This window comes from Montipora foliosa, chromosome 12 (assembly GCF_036669935.1).
Source record: "Montipora foliosa isolate CH-2021 chromosome 12, ASM3666993v2, whole genome shotgun sequence".
Classification (NCBI taxonomy): domain Eukaryota; kingdom Metazoa; phylum Cnidaria; class Anthozoa; order Scleractinia; family Acroporidae; genus Montipora; species Montipora foliosa.
The window spans coordinates 8,548,324-8,560,823 of NC_090880.1; the positions used below are offsets into that span (position 1 = coordinate 8,548,324).

General features: G+C 40.5%; 1 protein-coding gene and 2 pseudogenes across 1 annotated transcript; 2 read left to right on the forward strand and 1 right to left on the reverse strand.

The window, feature by feature from the left end:
* Positions 1–655, reverse strand: part of LOC137980655 (putative nuclease HARBI1) — a 20,315-nt pseudogene extending 19,660 nt beyond the window's left edge.
* Positions 656–2,299: 1,644 nt separating this feature from the next.
* On the forward strand, positions 2,300–11,662 carry LOC137980656 ((R)-6-hydroxynicotine oxidase-like). Its single transcript, XM_068828098.1, has 3 exons — positions 2,300–2,498; positions 3,421–3,657; positions 11,037–11,662. The coding sequence occupies exons 1-3, from the start codon at positions 2,300–2,302 to the stop codon at positions 11,483–11,485; spliced, it is 885 nt and encodes a 294-aa protein (XP_068684199.1). The 3' UTR covers positions 11,486–11,662.
* On the forward strand, positions 4,538–6,503 carry LOC137980195 (uncharacterized; annotated as a pseudogene).
* Positions 11,663–12,500: the final 838 nt, after the last annotated feature.

Consider the following 12,500-nt stretch of genomic DNA (forward strand, 5'->3'; position numbering starts at 1 on the left):
TTGAAATTGAAAATTTAATCTTTTATTATAGACTCGAGAGTTGACGACTGGAATCGGAAATACCTTTCTCTGTTGGCGTTGTTAGACTTTTCTGCCAGCCCGACATCTTCTATACGGTAGTTTGGAGAGCTTTAATGGCCAATATCCGACGTTAGTTGAAGTAAAGTTTAAAGGTCCCATGATGGCGTTCCAGGCACTCAGCATAAATCGAGTGAAACATAACTTTGGTAAGGTCATATTGACTTGAAAAACATCAAAGAAGTGTGTACAAAAAAAATTGAATTGTGGCAGCCGTTGGAAGGCGCTTTAGACACAAATTATTTACAGCGTCAGTCAGTCCTTTTTGTGGCTTCCGTTTCAAGGGAGGTCGAAAATTTCGATAGCCACACGGGTCTTTGTGAGGGCTCTATTGAAGGCTTTCTGTTGGGCACTGGATGGGTTTAGGTATGGTCATAAGGAAGGGACGACATGTGTAGCCACTGTCTCCCAAGAGCAAACCATCCTCTTGTGTTCGAGGTTGGGTTTGCAGCTGCTGTCCGATAACAGACTCTGTGAAAATGAAACTGTCGTGTGTACTTCCTGGCCATTTGGCGATAATGTTGGTAAAGATGCCTGAAAAGAGTAGTATTTCTGTATCACAATTCGGTCCCTGCATTTATGATTTGTACATGCTGAGCACCTTAAAAATCTAGTTAAGAAACTCTTGATGGATAAAATAACATAAAAAATAACCACTTATTCTCCCCCAGAAAGTGATAAAGGAATACCTCCAACTTCTGGGTTTACCTCAGTGTAAAAACCTGTGAAACTATTTGTTTTGTTAGCTCGTGGTAGGGTTAGGTTATTGTTTGATGTTTTTTTGCTCTTTTGTTTCCCTTTGTGTTACGTCATCTGTGAGTTTCACAGGTTTTTACACGGTTGATGAGCCCAACTTCTCACCTCTGTGGTCACAAATAGCTTGCACGTTGATTGAGTGGTATCCTTTGCGATTGACATAGTCCGCTTCATTTTGGCTGGGCCATTGGAGTCTGATATGGGTTCCGTCTACACATCCTATCACCCCTGCGAATCCTCCTTTCTGGAAAAACCCTTCCTTTACTCGCACTCATCGGCGGTAGTCGGCCAGTGGATAAACTCGTTCCGCTTTTGGATTAATGCTGCAGAAACGTCTCGAATTGTCCGGGAAACGGTGGACTTTGGCAGTCTTACGGTATCGCCAAGTACTTTGAGAAAGCTTCCAGAGGCGAAGAAACGCAACGCCACTTGAACAGTTGGCGATAAAGCATGGTTTTGCGAAGTTTTTCTTCGTTCAATATCTTCGCGCAGAAGTTCCAGCAAAACGAAAGCGGCTCTTGAGTTCGTCTTCAGAAAAGTTTGTTAAGTCGATGTCATGCAGCCTATACTTTTCTTGACGCGGAACCGCCAAAAGATCAAACAATAAGTCCGCCATTTTGTTGTTTTGAAAAATTTTAATCCGAAGGTTAGTGAGTTAATCCACCTCCCTTGGTGCGTTAAATTTAACCCTTAGTTCATCCCTTGGATAGCACTAGTTGTACTTTCAGGAACACAAACTAATCTAAGGATAAATGTTATTCCTGGGTTAAAGGGAATTAATCCACGATTAGTGCTAAGTAAATTTCACTCGAAAAACCGATATCGCACTCATCGCTTCACCATTCATGCGATATCGGTTTTTCGGGTGAAATTTACCGTGGAATTCACTAGTTGGGCAATGAATTATTATATGGAAGAAACCGGAAACACCAAAATGCGGACAATTCGAAAACCTTTTATTTTCACTAACCCTACAGGCAGTAAGAATATATAACCAGTGAGCTCCGCTTTTAGGCTTGGCTGCAAATCTATATATTATTTATGCTTCGTCTTTACTCCAGTCCATTTGAAGTGACATTGTTTTTTTTTGTTGTTGTTGTTGTTCTCTTTGTGTTTGCCTGTCTTTTATCATTATATTTGTGTCTCCCTGAATCGACTTTTTACCGTTAGACATAAAATTATTTATTGTCTCCTAGCTAAATTAGCTTTTTAGTTATTTTCTAGGGGGCATTGTACCTATTACTTATTTCATGTATCTCTGTTTACTTGTGGTGCAAATAAACTATTTTGTTGTTGTTGTTGTTGTTGTTGTTCTCCCTCCGCTCAGCTCGACATCTTGTTTCCAAGCCATGCATGTAGTTTTCCATGGTCACCATCCCAACCTTTTTACTTCCGCTTTTTCGTAGAATTTCACTGCAACGGTGCACTTTGAATTAATCACGGACTGCAATATAATAAACACTTAATGACTGGTCCCGAGGGAAACAGTTCATTTTGTTTCCCGAGAATCTCAATGTTTCCCCGAGGCGCAGCCGAGGGAAACATTGAGATTCGAAACAAATGGGTCAAACATTTTGTAAGAAGCGGGAAGATTCCAGCGACAACATCAGGCCACCTTCAACTGCACGCTCTGATCACGTGCAACAGCGGTCAACATTTTGCGGGTAAGAGTGAACTGTTCCCCGTTTGACGTCATAGTTTTCGCAATGTTGCCCATTCATGGCATTTGCGGTAAACAGTTTCATTGTTAAATGCCATGTGACCATGAACTAGCCAATGAATGGGCGCGCTGTAGTGGGAAAAACTCCAGCTATATAACAATAAGGATTATTGTCCTCGCGCCGGGTAGACAATTAAAACCAAACCCGCAGCATTACATGCTAGGTATGAAGATTACTTTACGTGTATTTGCCCAAATTTTGTTAAAGAAAATAAAGTCTCGAAGACAGATATTTTCAAATAGTGAAACATTTCGCCCAATCCTGCCCACGTTTTTGCTCTGGAATAGGAGTGACATAATTCATCCTTCTTTGAGCAAGCGTGGAGATTTTGTGACTAAAACTAATGCATTAAATGTTATTATTTCCCGTTTTTATAGGAATCTTCACCTTGACCCTCTCCTCAACAACCTCGCTATCAACCAGTGCAGGGTGTGTATCCATTGTTTTGTGATGTCCACCATGCCCTCCTAGTTCCTTTTTCTGAGAATCGCAGCCCACGTTAAATGCAATGACTTCAATACTAAAAGAAGATTCTTATCCCCCAACGAGTACACAGTTAAGCCTGAAATGAATTTGATTTCTAGGAAAGGAAAGGTCCGCGGATGCCTAAGGATTGAACGAGATGGTAACATTTGAAAACAAACTGCAGTTAAAGTCCATTCATTTTCTCAGAAAATTGATATCGTGATCGCGCTCTGTTTGACTGAAAGTTTACTCTTGAATCATGTAATTTTAAGCCTGATTCTGTGGTAATTCAGGATTACATGGCTGAACGTGTTCGTGGTTCAAAAACTTCCACAATATGTCATTAAAAAGAGTTTTCTTTGCAGGAGGCGGCGTTGTGTAAATTATGAATGACCCTAAGGAAAGGCTGATCATGTCATGGAGGACTTGTGCAAAGAATTACCGGAATTGCCATTTGCTGAAGAAGGACAGGACGAGTATGAAAAGTCCATGAGAAGATTGTTCAATGAAAATCAATCCAACAAACCCAGAGCCTTCGTCAGGCCAAAGACCGTGGATGAAGTATGTCACGTGCTCCAATTCGCCACTGCCAATAAGCTTAAAGTATCAGTGCTTGGTGGAGGACATGACCCCAAAGGTACTGCGAACAACTTTGTTGGTCTTGCAAATTAACTTTCATCATCTTATGCGTTAAAAGTAATAATATACAAACTTAGCCAAGCCTAAAAGCGGAGGTCCCGGGTTATTTATCCCGCTTGCTGGCGGCTGAAGGGTTAGTGAAAATAAAAGGTTTTATAATTAGCTCATTTTCTTGGCCTTCTTCTGTAGAAAAATTCATTGCCTAATCCACGGTGAATTCCACGGTAAATTTCACGCGAAAAACCGATATTGCGTGAATCATGAAGTGATGAGTGCGATATCGGTTTTTCAAATGAGATTTACCGTGGAATTCACCGGTTAGGCAATGAATATTTCTTGAATCGAATGAGTTTTAAAAGAAAACTACCAAATCCTCAGCAAGCGAACGAAAAAGGAGAAAAAACCATTTCAGAGTCAACTGCCAAAAGGCAGCAAATAAGAATCACGGTAAAATTAGAAATTACAGACGTACTACAATGAGCGACAAAAGTAGTTGAGACACTCTTAGGAAAAGACGCTTTTCGATACTTGAGCATTTGTTCTATTTTATTTGCATCTAGCGTCTCTGATACCCCCGGTCCCCCAATTCAATGTTGTGTAGGCGCTGTGGTCTGTGCAGTCGAAGAAATAGAAAAATCATCATTGTTTTGGGGGAAAGGGGGGAAATGTATGCAAGACGCAGAAAATCGAATTTTACTGCCAAGTGTCTCAACACTTTTGTCGCTCATTGTCTGAAACAGTAAACTTGTTTCTTTTACAATAACCGGTGTAGTACTTAATTAAAATTCCTGCCATTGCCTTATTCCGGGATTTGGGTTCTTCTCATGGGAAAATTATGGCAAGCCTAGGCCCAGTTCAGACGTCGTGCTTCTGCCGTGCCGAACTTAATTCCAATTAGGTTCGACTGTAGCACGGCAGAAACACGACTTTGATTCAGACGTCGTGCCATAGTCGTACCAAATTCAGGAGTTACTAAAGCCACGCAACAATTAGTCAGCGGTGACGAAACAAAAACAATGGCGCCGCAGCGAAGACTCCTGCTGATAAAATTATTGCAAGACTCGAGAAGAAGACAGAGAGAAAGCATGCAGAAAATACTTCACATTTTGCAAGCAAGGCGAATGCTATTATTGCGAATTTGCTTCCTAACTACACTCCTGCTTTCTTCCGAAAACTCCATTGCTGTTCGATCCTGTCGACGACTACCACGACACAATTACGGATGGTTTGAACATTTGTGGAATACGTACAGTGATGCCAGGTTCAAGAAGACATTCCGTGTGTCCAAGGCAACCTTCAGGTTTATTCTTGGCCGCATTGAACACGACTTGCAATGCGACACTGTCGCAGAAGATCCGATTCCACCAGCATTTAGGCTGGCAGTGTGCCTTTACCGTTTAGCCAGAGGAGATTACTTCTACACAATAGCTGAAATGACCGGCCTTGGAGTCTCAACAGTTTGCGGGATAGTAAGTGACGTTACAAAGGCAATTATCAACAATCTGTGGAATGAACAATACAATACTTTCCGAGGAACGAACTGGAATTCCGGGACAAAATTTTGGATATGGAGGAAGTGTGGCAATTCCCATGCAGCTGGGCTGCCATTGATGGATGTCATATCCCATTAAAATGCCCTGCACGTGGATTACAGGCAAACAAAGAATACCACAACTATAAGAACTTTTACTCAATCATCCTAATTGCCTTGGTAGATGCAAAGCGTAGATTTATTTGGGCGAGCTGTGGATTCCCGGGAAATTCACATGATTCAATCATTTTGCAATCAACCAACCTTTGGAGTAAAATAACAGCTGGGCAAGTAATACCTGATATAGGTAAAGACATTGAAGGTGTTAGTGTCCCTCCTCTAATTTTGGGTGATTCTGCTTTCCCTTTTCAAAGCTGGCTCATGAAACCTAATACGAGTGCTGTGTTGACCCCCCCACAACAATATTTTAATTATAGACTCAGCAGAGCAAGAATGATCATTGAGGATGCCTATGGTGGGCTCAAAGGTAGGTGGCGAGTGCTTCTTAGGAAGTGTGAGAGCACCCAAGAAGAAGTTCGAGACGATACACTTGCATGTATTGTTGCATAACATCTGTATTGAACGGGGGGATACTTTGAGCAGACAACTGGATGCCACTATTGACCCAGCAACAAACCAGAGAAGGCCCAGGGATGTTATAAGGCGTCTCTTGAACATGACCAACTGTCGCCCAATAAGGGATAACTGTCGACAGGCAAGCAGGATAAGAACTGTGCTCACACAGAAGTTGTGGAGAGAAAAACAAGGACAAGGTGTATTCTGAAGACTTGATTTATATTTAACCCTTGCACTCCAGTGACTGATATGTACTTTCCCTTACAAGATCAGTATGTTTTCTAGCAGAGAGGTGATGAGAATAGAGAAGTCTATCCCCATCCCCATCCCCTGGGAGATACTGCCTCAATTGCCAAATTCTCAAAACTGACATTAAAAGAAATGTATAGCACCCAGTAAAGAGAATTAACATTATTTTACATCTTGGGAGTGAAAGGGTTAAGTTGAAATTTCAAGTGTACCACAGAAGCCAAAAGGGCTCCTTTGTAAAGGGACGTGTTCTTCAAAAGGATTCCTTTGATATGATAAAATTCAACTTGGAAGCGAGGCCTAGGCGCCTAGAAGACATAAACAAAATGAATGAATGCATGAACATTCTGGTTCAATTTCTTTTGTTTGTGTCCTCTAGGCATCACTACAAAGTTGAATTTGAATATGACTGATAAAGAACCTGGTGTTGTTTTTGTCACAGAAAAAGTGTAGTTCCCATCACCTTTCAGGTGGAACATTAAGCAGAGACTTTTGTTCTACTGAAGTATGTTCTTACTTACTTATGTTCTTACTGAAGTTACATGAAAAAAAAAATGAAATAAGTTTGTACTATCTCTGTAGCAAGATGTTTTTATTTTTCAAAAAACATGATAACTTAAAAATTATAATTATAGTATTTAAATCCTTCATGATGATTATGTTGTCAGCTTGGTATATGAACATGATTTCTCTAATACAAGCAATAAATTGTTTGGTTACTGGTAACATGACATCACTGTTAATGGATATCTTAACTCAACTTCCCTGTGAAATCACGTGCTATCCTGGTACGATGGGAGAGGATTGCTCAATTTTCAAACCTATGTAACATATAGATCCTTCGCAGGTTGTGTCCATATCTGTAAAATGCATATATTAAATAATTGCAAATATAAAAAGAGGAAGAGTAGCTCAGAAGCAAAGTGGCCAAAATCACAATGAAAATTTCAAGTTGCCCATAATTCACTCTGTTTGCCCACAAATTTGCATAAACTTTTTTTGCCAAATGCTCTTGGGAGGTCTGCATATTCCCAAGAGCATTTCACAAAAATGGTTTAGGCAAAATTTGGGGGCAATCCGAGTGAATTATTGGCAATTGGAAAATAGACAATAGATCTGCATTCAGAACTACAGGATCCCTTCATAAATAATCAATAATTATTTTTATCCATTCAAGCTGATGAATTTTTGCTACACGAAAGTAGAATAATGAACTTTAAAAACACAAAAATATAAGCATGGAAATTTCCCAATTATTACTTCTGGAATAGCTTCCCATGTTTCTGAACACCTGAAGATTTAAACAACAAATATAAATTTAGAAATATTTCCTACTCACAACACAACAAATATTGTGGAAAAAGATCCAGTCATTAATTGAAAGTCAGAGGTCGAAGAAAGTTTGGGAATTATTGTTCGCCACACTTGATGCAGTTCCACCTTGCACCTGATGCATACCTCCACTTTCCATATATCCATAAGCATGCTGGGGTGGGACAGACATGTAACCATACGGCTGGTAGCTTCCTTGAGTAGAACACTGAACAGATTGGGCTGGTGGCTGTGATGACATAATCATTTGCATGAGTTGAAGCTCGTGTCTTCTAGCCTTCTTGTTCTCTTCGCGATAAAACTCAAGGAGATCTTTGGTTGGGTCTCTTTCTAACAACTTCTCCATGCATTCAACAGCACTTGAGGCAACTTCTTTCCTTTTTTTCCCTCGGTTTTTGACTGGTACAAAAAGCTTCCTACGATCTGACGATCCGTTACCTGTACTCTCATCGCTGTCCTGTACACTTGCTGGACTTGCCCTTGATTCTTCATTTACATTTTCACTGCTCCCATCAGTTGGTTCAACTGCTCTTTCAGGCTGACAGGAATCTCGACTTTTCACGAGAGCAAACAGCATGGGGAACCATGGCCCATAATTCTTTTCCTCTTGGAAGCGATTAACACCTGTCGCGGTTTTCACGGTGAGAGCCACTTTTTTGCATTCGCTTATCAGCTTTTTTAACTTGTTTCTCACTTGCTCCACAGTGAACCGAACCTCATGACCACGTGCTTCGAACCGTTCCTGCATATCTTTGAGCAACTTGCTATATACCTCATTGTTTCTTGAGTTTTTTGAATTCGTGAAGATAATTCTTTGTTTGTAATAATCGCTATTACAAACAATATCCACCATATCTGTAATGTCGTCTTCCTTCCAACTCGATTTTCTTCCAACTTTCTTCTTCTTTGCCCGATTGCTCCCGGAATTCGTAGACTTGCTGATTTCAGATTCAGCGTCGCTAGCTGCTTCTTCGCCAATTTCCCTTCCACATTCATAGCCAGCTAATGGAATGTTTTCATCAAAGGGTTCGTCTTCGTTCCATGATTTATCACCAGCTTGCTCTTCGGCGGATGAAATTTCGTTCACATGAACACTTCTTCGCCAAGCCGCCATGTTGTTACTTTAACACTCAATTCTCCTCGTGGTCTCCTCGTAACTCCTCGCGCGAACAAAATTCTGCCAAAATACATTAATATAATTTATGAATTTTGTTTGGCACGGCAGAGGCACGACGTTTGAATCGCTGCCGTGCCAGAGTCGTGTAGCACGACAGAGGATGTCGAACTTAATTGCTTTGCCGAACTTAATTCAAAAGTTTGATTTAGACGCCGTGCTTCTGCCGTGCTTTTGTCGAACTTAATTCCTGAGTTTAGTTCGGCACGGCAGAAGCACGACGTCTGAACTGGGCCTAAGTCATCAGTACAAAAATTTAAAGAAATTATCACTTTTTTTGGAAGTGAAATCTTGCGTGACATTAGTGCGTGACATCGCCAATTTTAGGGTGTTGGTCATCTCCACCTTATTTCTCTCCAAAAAAGGGGAAACGGGGGCCGGGGGGGGGGGGGGGGTGAAATGTATCCAAGACGCAGAAAATCGAATTTTACTGCCAAGTGTCGCAACACTTTTGTCGCTCATTGTAGCTTATGATGTGACAGATCATTAGAAACTTTGCCAGTTCAAAAACAAAAAAATGATGTACTTTAATCCAATTTATCTCTGAGAATGAGATCATTCACATTTTGATATATTTGATTGAAACACGCCGGCTTAGCTTGGAACCAGAATCTTGGCAAATTACGGCAACCAAGAAAGGAAAAACTTCAAACAAGATCTTCAACAATTACCTGTACGTGCTTTAAACAAATTTCTGAAAACACAAGCTAGTGATATTTCTCGGTAGGTTTACGAGAACTAATGGCGATTACGTGTTTTTAACATAAGGGCAAAATTTTTTTGCCACTGTCGAGGCACATCGAAAAACAGTTAGGCAAACAGAGTAAAAAAACACTTGTTCGATCGCATTTTAGAGCAAAACAAACAAACGAATCAACTATTTCTTTATGTCCAAAGAGAGTGCAGATGATTGTTATCCAGTTGTGAATAAAAATTCGAGTTTCATTCCTGAAAAAAGGAAAAGAAAGAGTACACTACTTTTTACAAATAGTCATCCATTTGAAGTAACGAATCCGTAAAAATAACAAACGGTTTAGTGCCCAAGAAAAGAATTTGTGGAGTAACATCTTCCACCAATTGCAAGTTTGAGCTATTACTGGTATACTGTTTTGTCGTTCTCGTTCTCTTTCTCTCTTCTTTCGTTTCTGCTCTTCTGTCATAGGTCGTCCAGGCATCATGCAACCTTATCACATTCAAAATAAGATATGCCAAAAATTGTAATACACGGCAAAAAGCAGCTCTAAACATTAAAAATAAACACTCACCTTTAAGTTTACATCCCTCCGATGCTTGACTTGAATAACTGCGTAGCCACCAGTGTGGTCTTGGTCACATCTGTATATATGTCAAAAATGGATTGAAACAGGCAAAAAATGCAGGAAAAAATTATTTTCCAAAACGTTTTTCACCTTTATCACATCTTGGGCAAAATTACTGATTGCTGATTGGCTGAGACGGAGGGTATATTACTTGATCCTGATTGTTTATTAATTTTACTTGTATTTTCAAAGTTTTCCAAACTGCTCTCCTCCCAAATTTTGTGAAAACTCTGAAAATACCCATGAAATTAATCCCTAATTGCGCTCGGGCCCTTGCGATTACATCTAAGCACACGTCAGCATCGACTGTTAAGAGCTTTAGTTGACGTAGTATGACCGTGTAGAAGCGTCGAGCCACAGAAAGTGCGCGAAAAATTAAGCCTCGTTTATGTCTAGGTGTCCGGATTACAAGAAGTTAACCTAGCTTGAGTCTGCGATCCAATCGAAAACCAGTACCTGGTGAGCGGTCAATTTAAAGAAACAGCTGACCTCGACGAGCTCTAAACTTGAGCCCGCGATATGGTTATGTGATACTGGTCAGTGCATACCTTGTTTTGACAGGTGTCAATTGACCATAATATAAAAGATGTATGCTGTAAACTAGCTAGAGCAGGGCCACCTTGATGAGCTCTAAACTTGAACCCGCAATATGGTCACGTGATACCGGTCACAGGGCGGACAGTCGCACGATGACGTCATAGCTCAAAACCAAAATTTTTTGCATCTATGGGTTACCATATCTTCTTAACCATGGTGCTCCGCGCGCGCGTCTTTGGCGCGCTGAGGTCCGCTATAACGAATGATTGACCCCAAGAACTCTGGTGAAGTTGAGATCAAAGCACAGCTAGAGTTATGCTGAAGTTAGATTCAGAAACGGAAAAACTGGTATGAATCTGGCCACAGCACGCTCAAGGAAAACAGTCAATCCCACAAACAAAAAATCAAGGGGCGACAAAATTAACTAACCATCTGTTTTGAGTTTGGTTTAGTTAGCCATAAGGGTATTTCTGAGTGCTTTTATAAGCCTCTCTTTTAGAGTGAAGCCCAGTTGATGAATCATTTCCACAGTAGAAGCTTTGCATACAGGGGTTCCTCGTGGTCTTAAAGCCCAAACTGACATTCATCAGGCTTGTTGGGGATCAATTTAAGATGTTTAAAGAAAGTGTTCAAAAACTTAGAGTTGCCGTATTTTGCAGGTCTAGCTATCATTCGCAATGGGCTTGTTCTCGACATGTTGGCAATGAAGTGTATCAACATCGACCGCCACACAGAGACAGCCTGGGTCGAAGCAGGCGTGACCGTGAAGGATCTTGGTGATGTCACATGCCCTCAAGGCCTGGCTGCAGTGAATGGCTCCTGCACGACTGTGGGTGTCGTTGGACTCACTCTTGGTGGAGGGTTTGGGTTTCTAAGCAGGACCCAGGGGTTAGCGGTAGACAACTGTCTTCAAATGGAGATGGTTACTGTCACTGGTCAACGGATTGTGGCATCTTTGCATGAGCACGAGCAGCTTTTCTGGGCTCTGAGAGGAGCTGGACAAGTGGGATTTGGTGTGGTTACCAAAGCACAAGTCAAATTGCATAAGTTGCAAGAGAAATATGTGGCAGGTAAGAGTTCTTTTCCAACTGACTCTTGCGACCAATAATGGCACAAAAAGTCTTCTTGTTATGAAATGTTGTGTTGCTCAAATTTATGTTTGGGTTTCAAATGAGTGTCACAAGTAATTCTGGTTGTTTTTTTTTTTGTTGTTGTTTTTTTTTTCGTTCGCTTTGGTTTTCCATTACGTCGCTCTGTGATTGGTTGACAAAAATCGCTCCGCTTTCTCAACCAATGACAAGCAAAATCAAAACCAATCGTGACTTGCCTGCACGCAATTTCCCCCCCCCCCCCACCCCCGGCTAAAAATAATTAAAATAATTGCTTCGAATTCTGATTGGGTTATCACGTTGTTTGCATCTGCCACGATTTGCTACAGCATTTGCTTTAGTTTCAAGACATTCAATTGAAAACAATTCTAACGAATGATGATGATGAGGATGATGATGATGATTGATGGTAGTGACAATGATACTTTATTAACATGTCGGTAATATGCAGCTAAGAGGAAAGTCCCCTCTAGCGAATCTGGTCACCTAAGAAAAAAAACAAATTTCGTAAACCCTAAAATACATCTTAAGTTACAAGATACAATAATTAAGAACCTATAAATTAAATTTAATTAAACTGGTGTCCATACTTACAATAATATTAGATTTGCAGCAAAACAGTCTTACCATCTTCCTTATGTAAGAACTAACTCTGGTAAATTTAACATTCAGTTCATAGGCCCCTCCATTTGGAATACTGTTGAGAATGATACAAAGTTGTTATCCCAATCTACGTTCAAGAAAAGGATAAAAGAACAATATTTTGAAGGATAATCGGAAGCGATTAAGCATTTAGACGCTAAAAGATTTTTAAAACACATTTAAACAATGAGAGTCTTATGGGTATAATTCCCAAGGTAAGAAACACAATAAGGGGAAAAAATGTACGAAAGTGTCACGTTTGCAAAAACGTAACCCTTCCTAGTGGTTGTCATGTAAACGGTTTGGCACTGATGGATTCGGCTTGTGAGTTAGAGAAGGCTTGATGTCCTTCATATACAACATCTCGTAGAC

What these genes read in the sequence shown, in the direction of transcription:
- LOC137980656 (XM_068828098.1), top strand. Translation starts at nt 2,300, where the DNA reads ATGACTGGTCCCGAGGGAAACAGTTCATTTTGTTTCCCGAGAATCTCA. An exon ending in CAGCGGTCAACATTTTGCGG is followed by an intron (nt 2,499 to 3,420) that starts GTAAGAGTGAAC and finishes AATGACCCTAAG; the next exon opens with GAAAGGCTGATCATGTCATG. An exon ending in TGGAGGACATGACCCCAAAG is followed by an intron (nt 3,658 to 11,036) that starts GTACTGCGAACA and finishes CGTATTTTGCAG; the next exon opens with GTCTAGCTATCATTCGCAAT.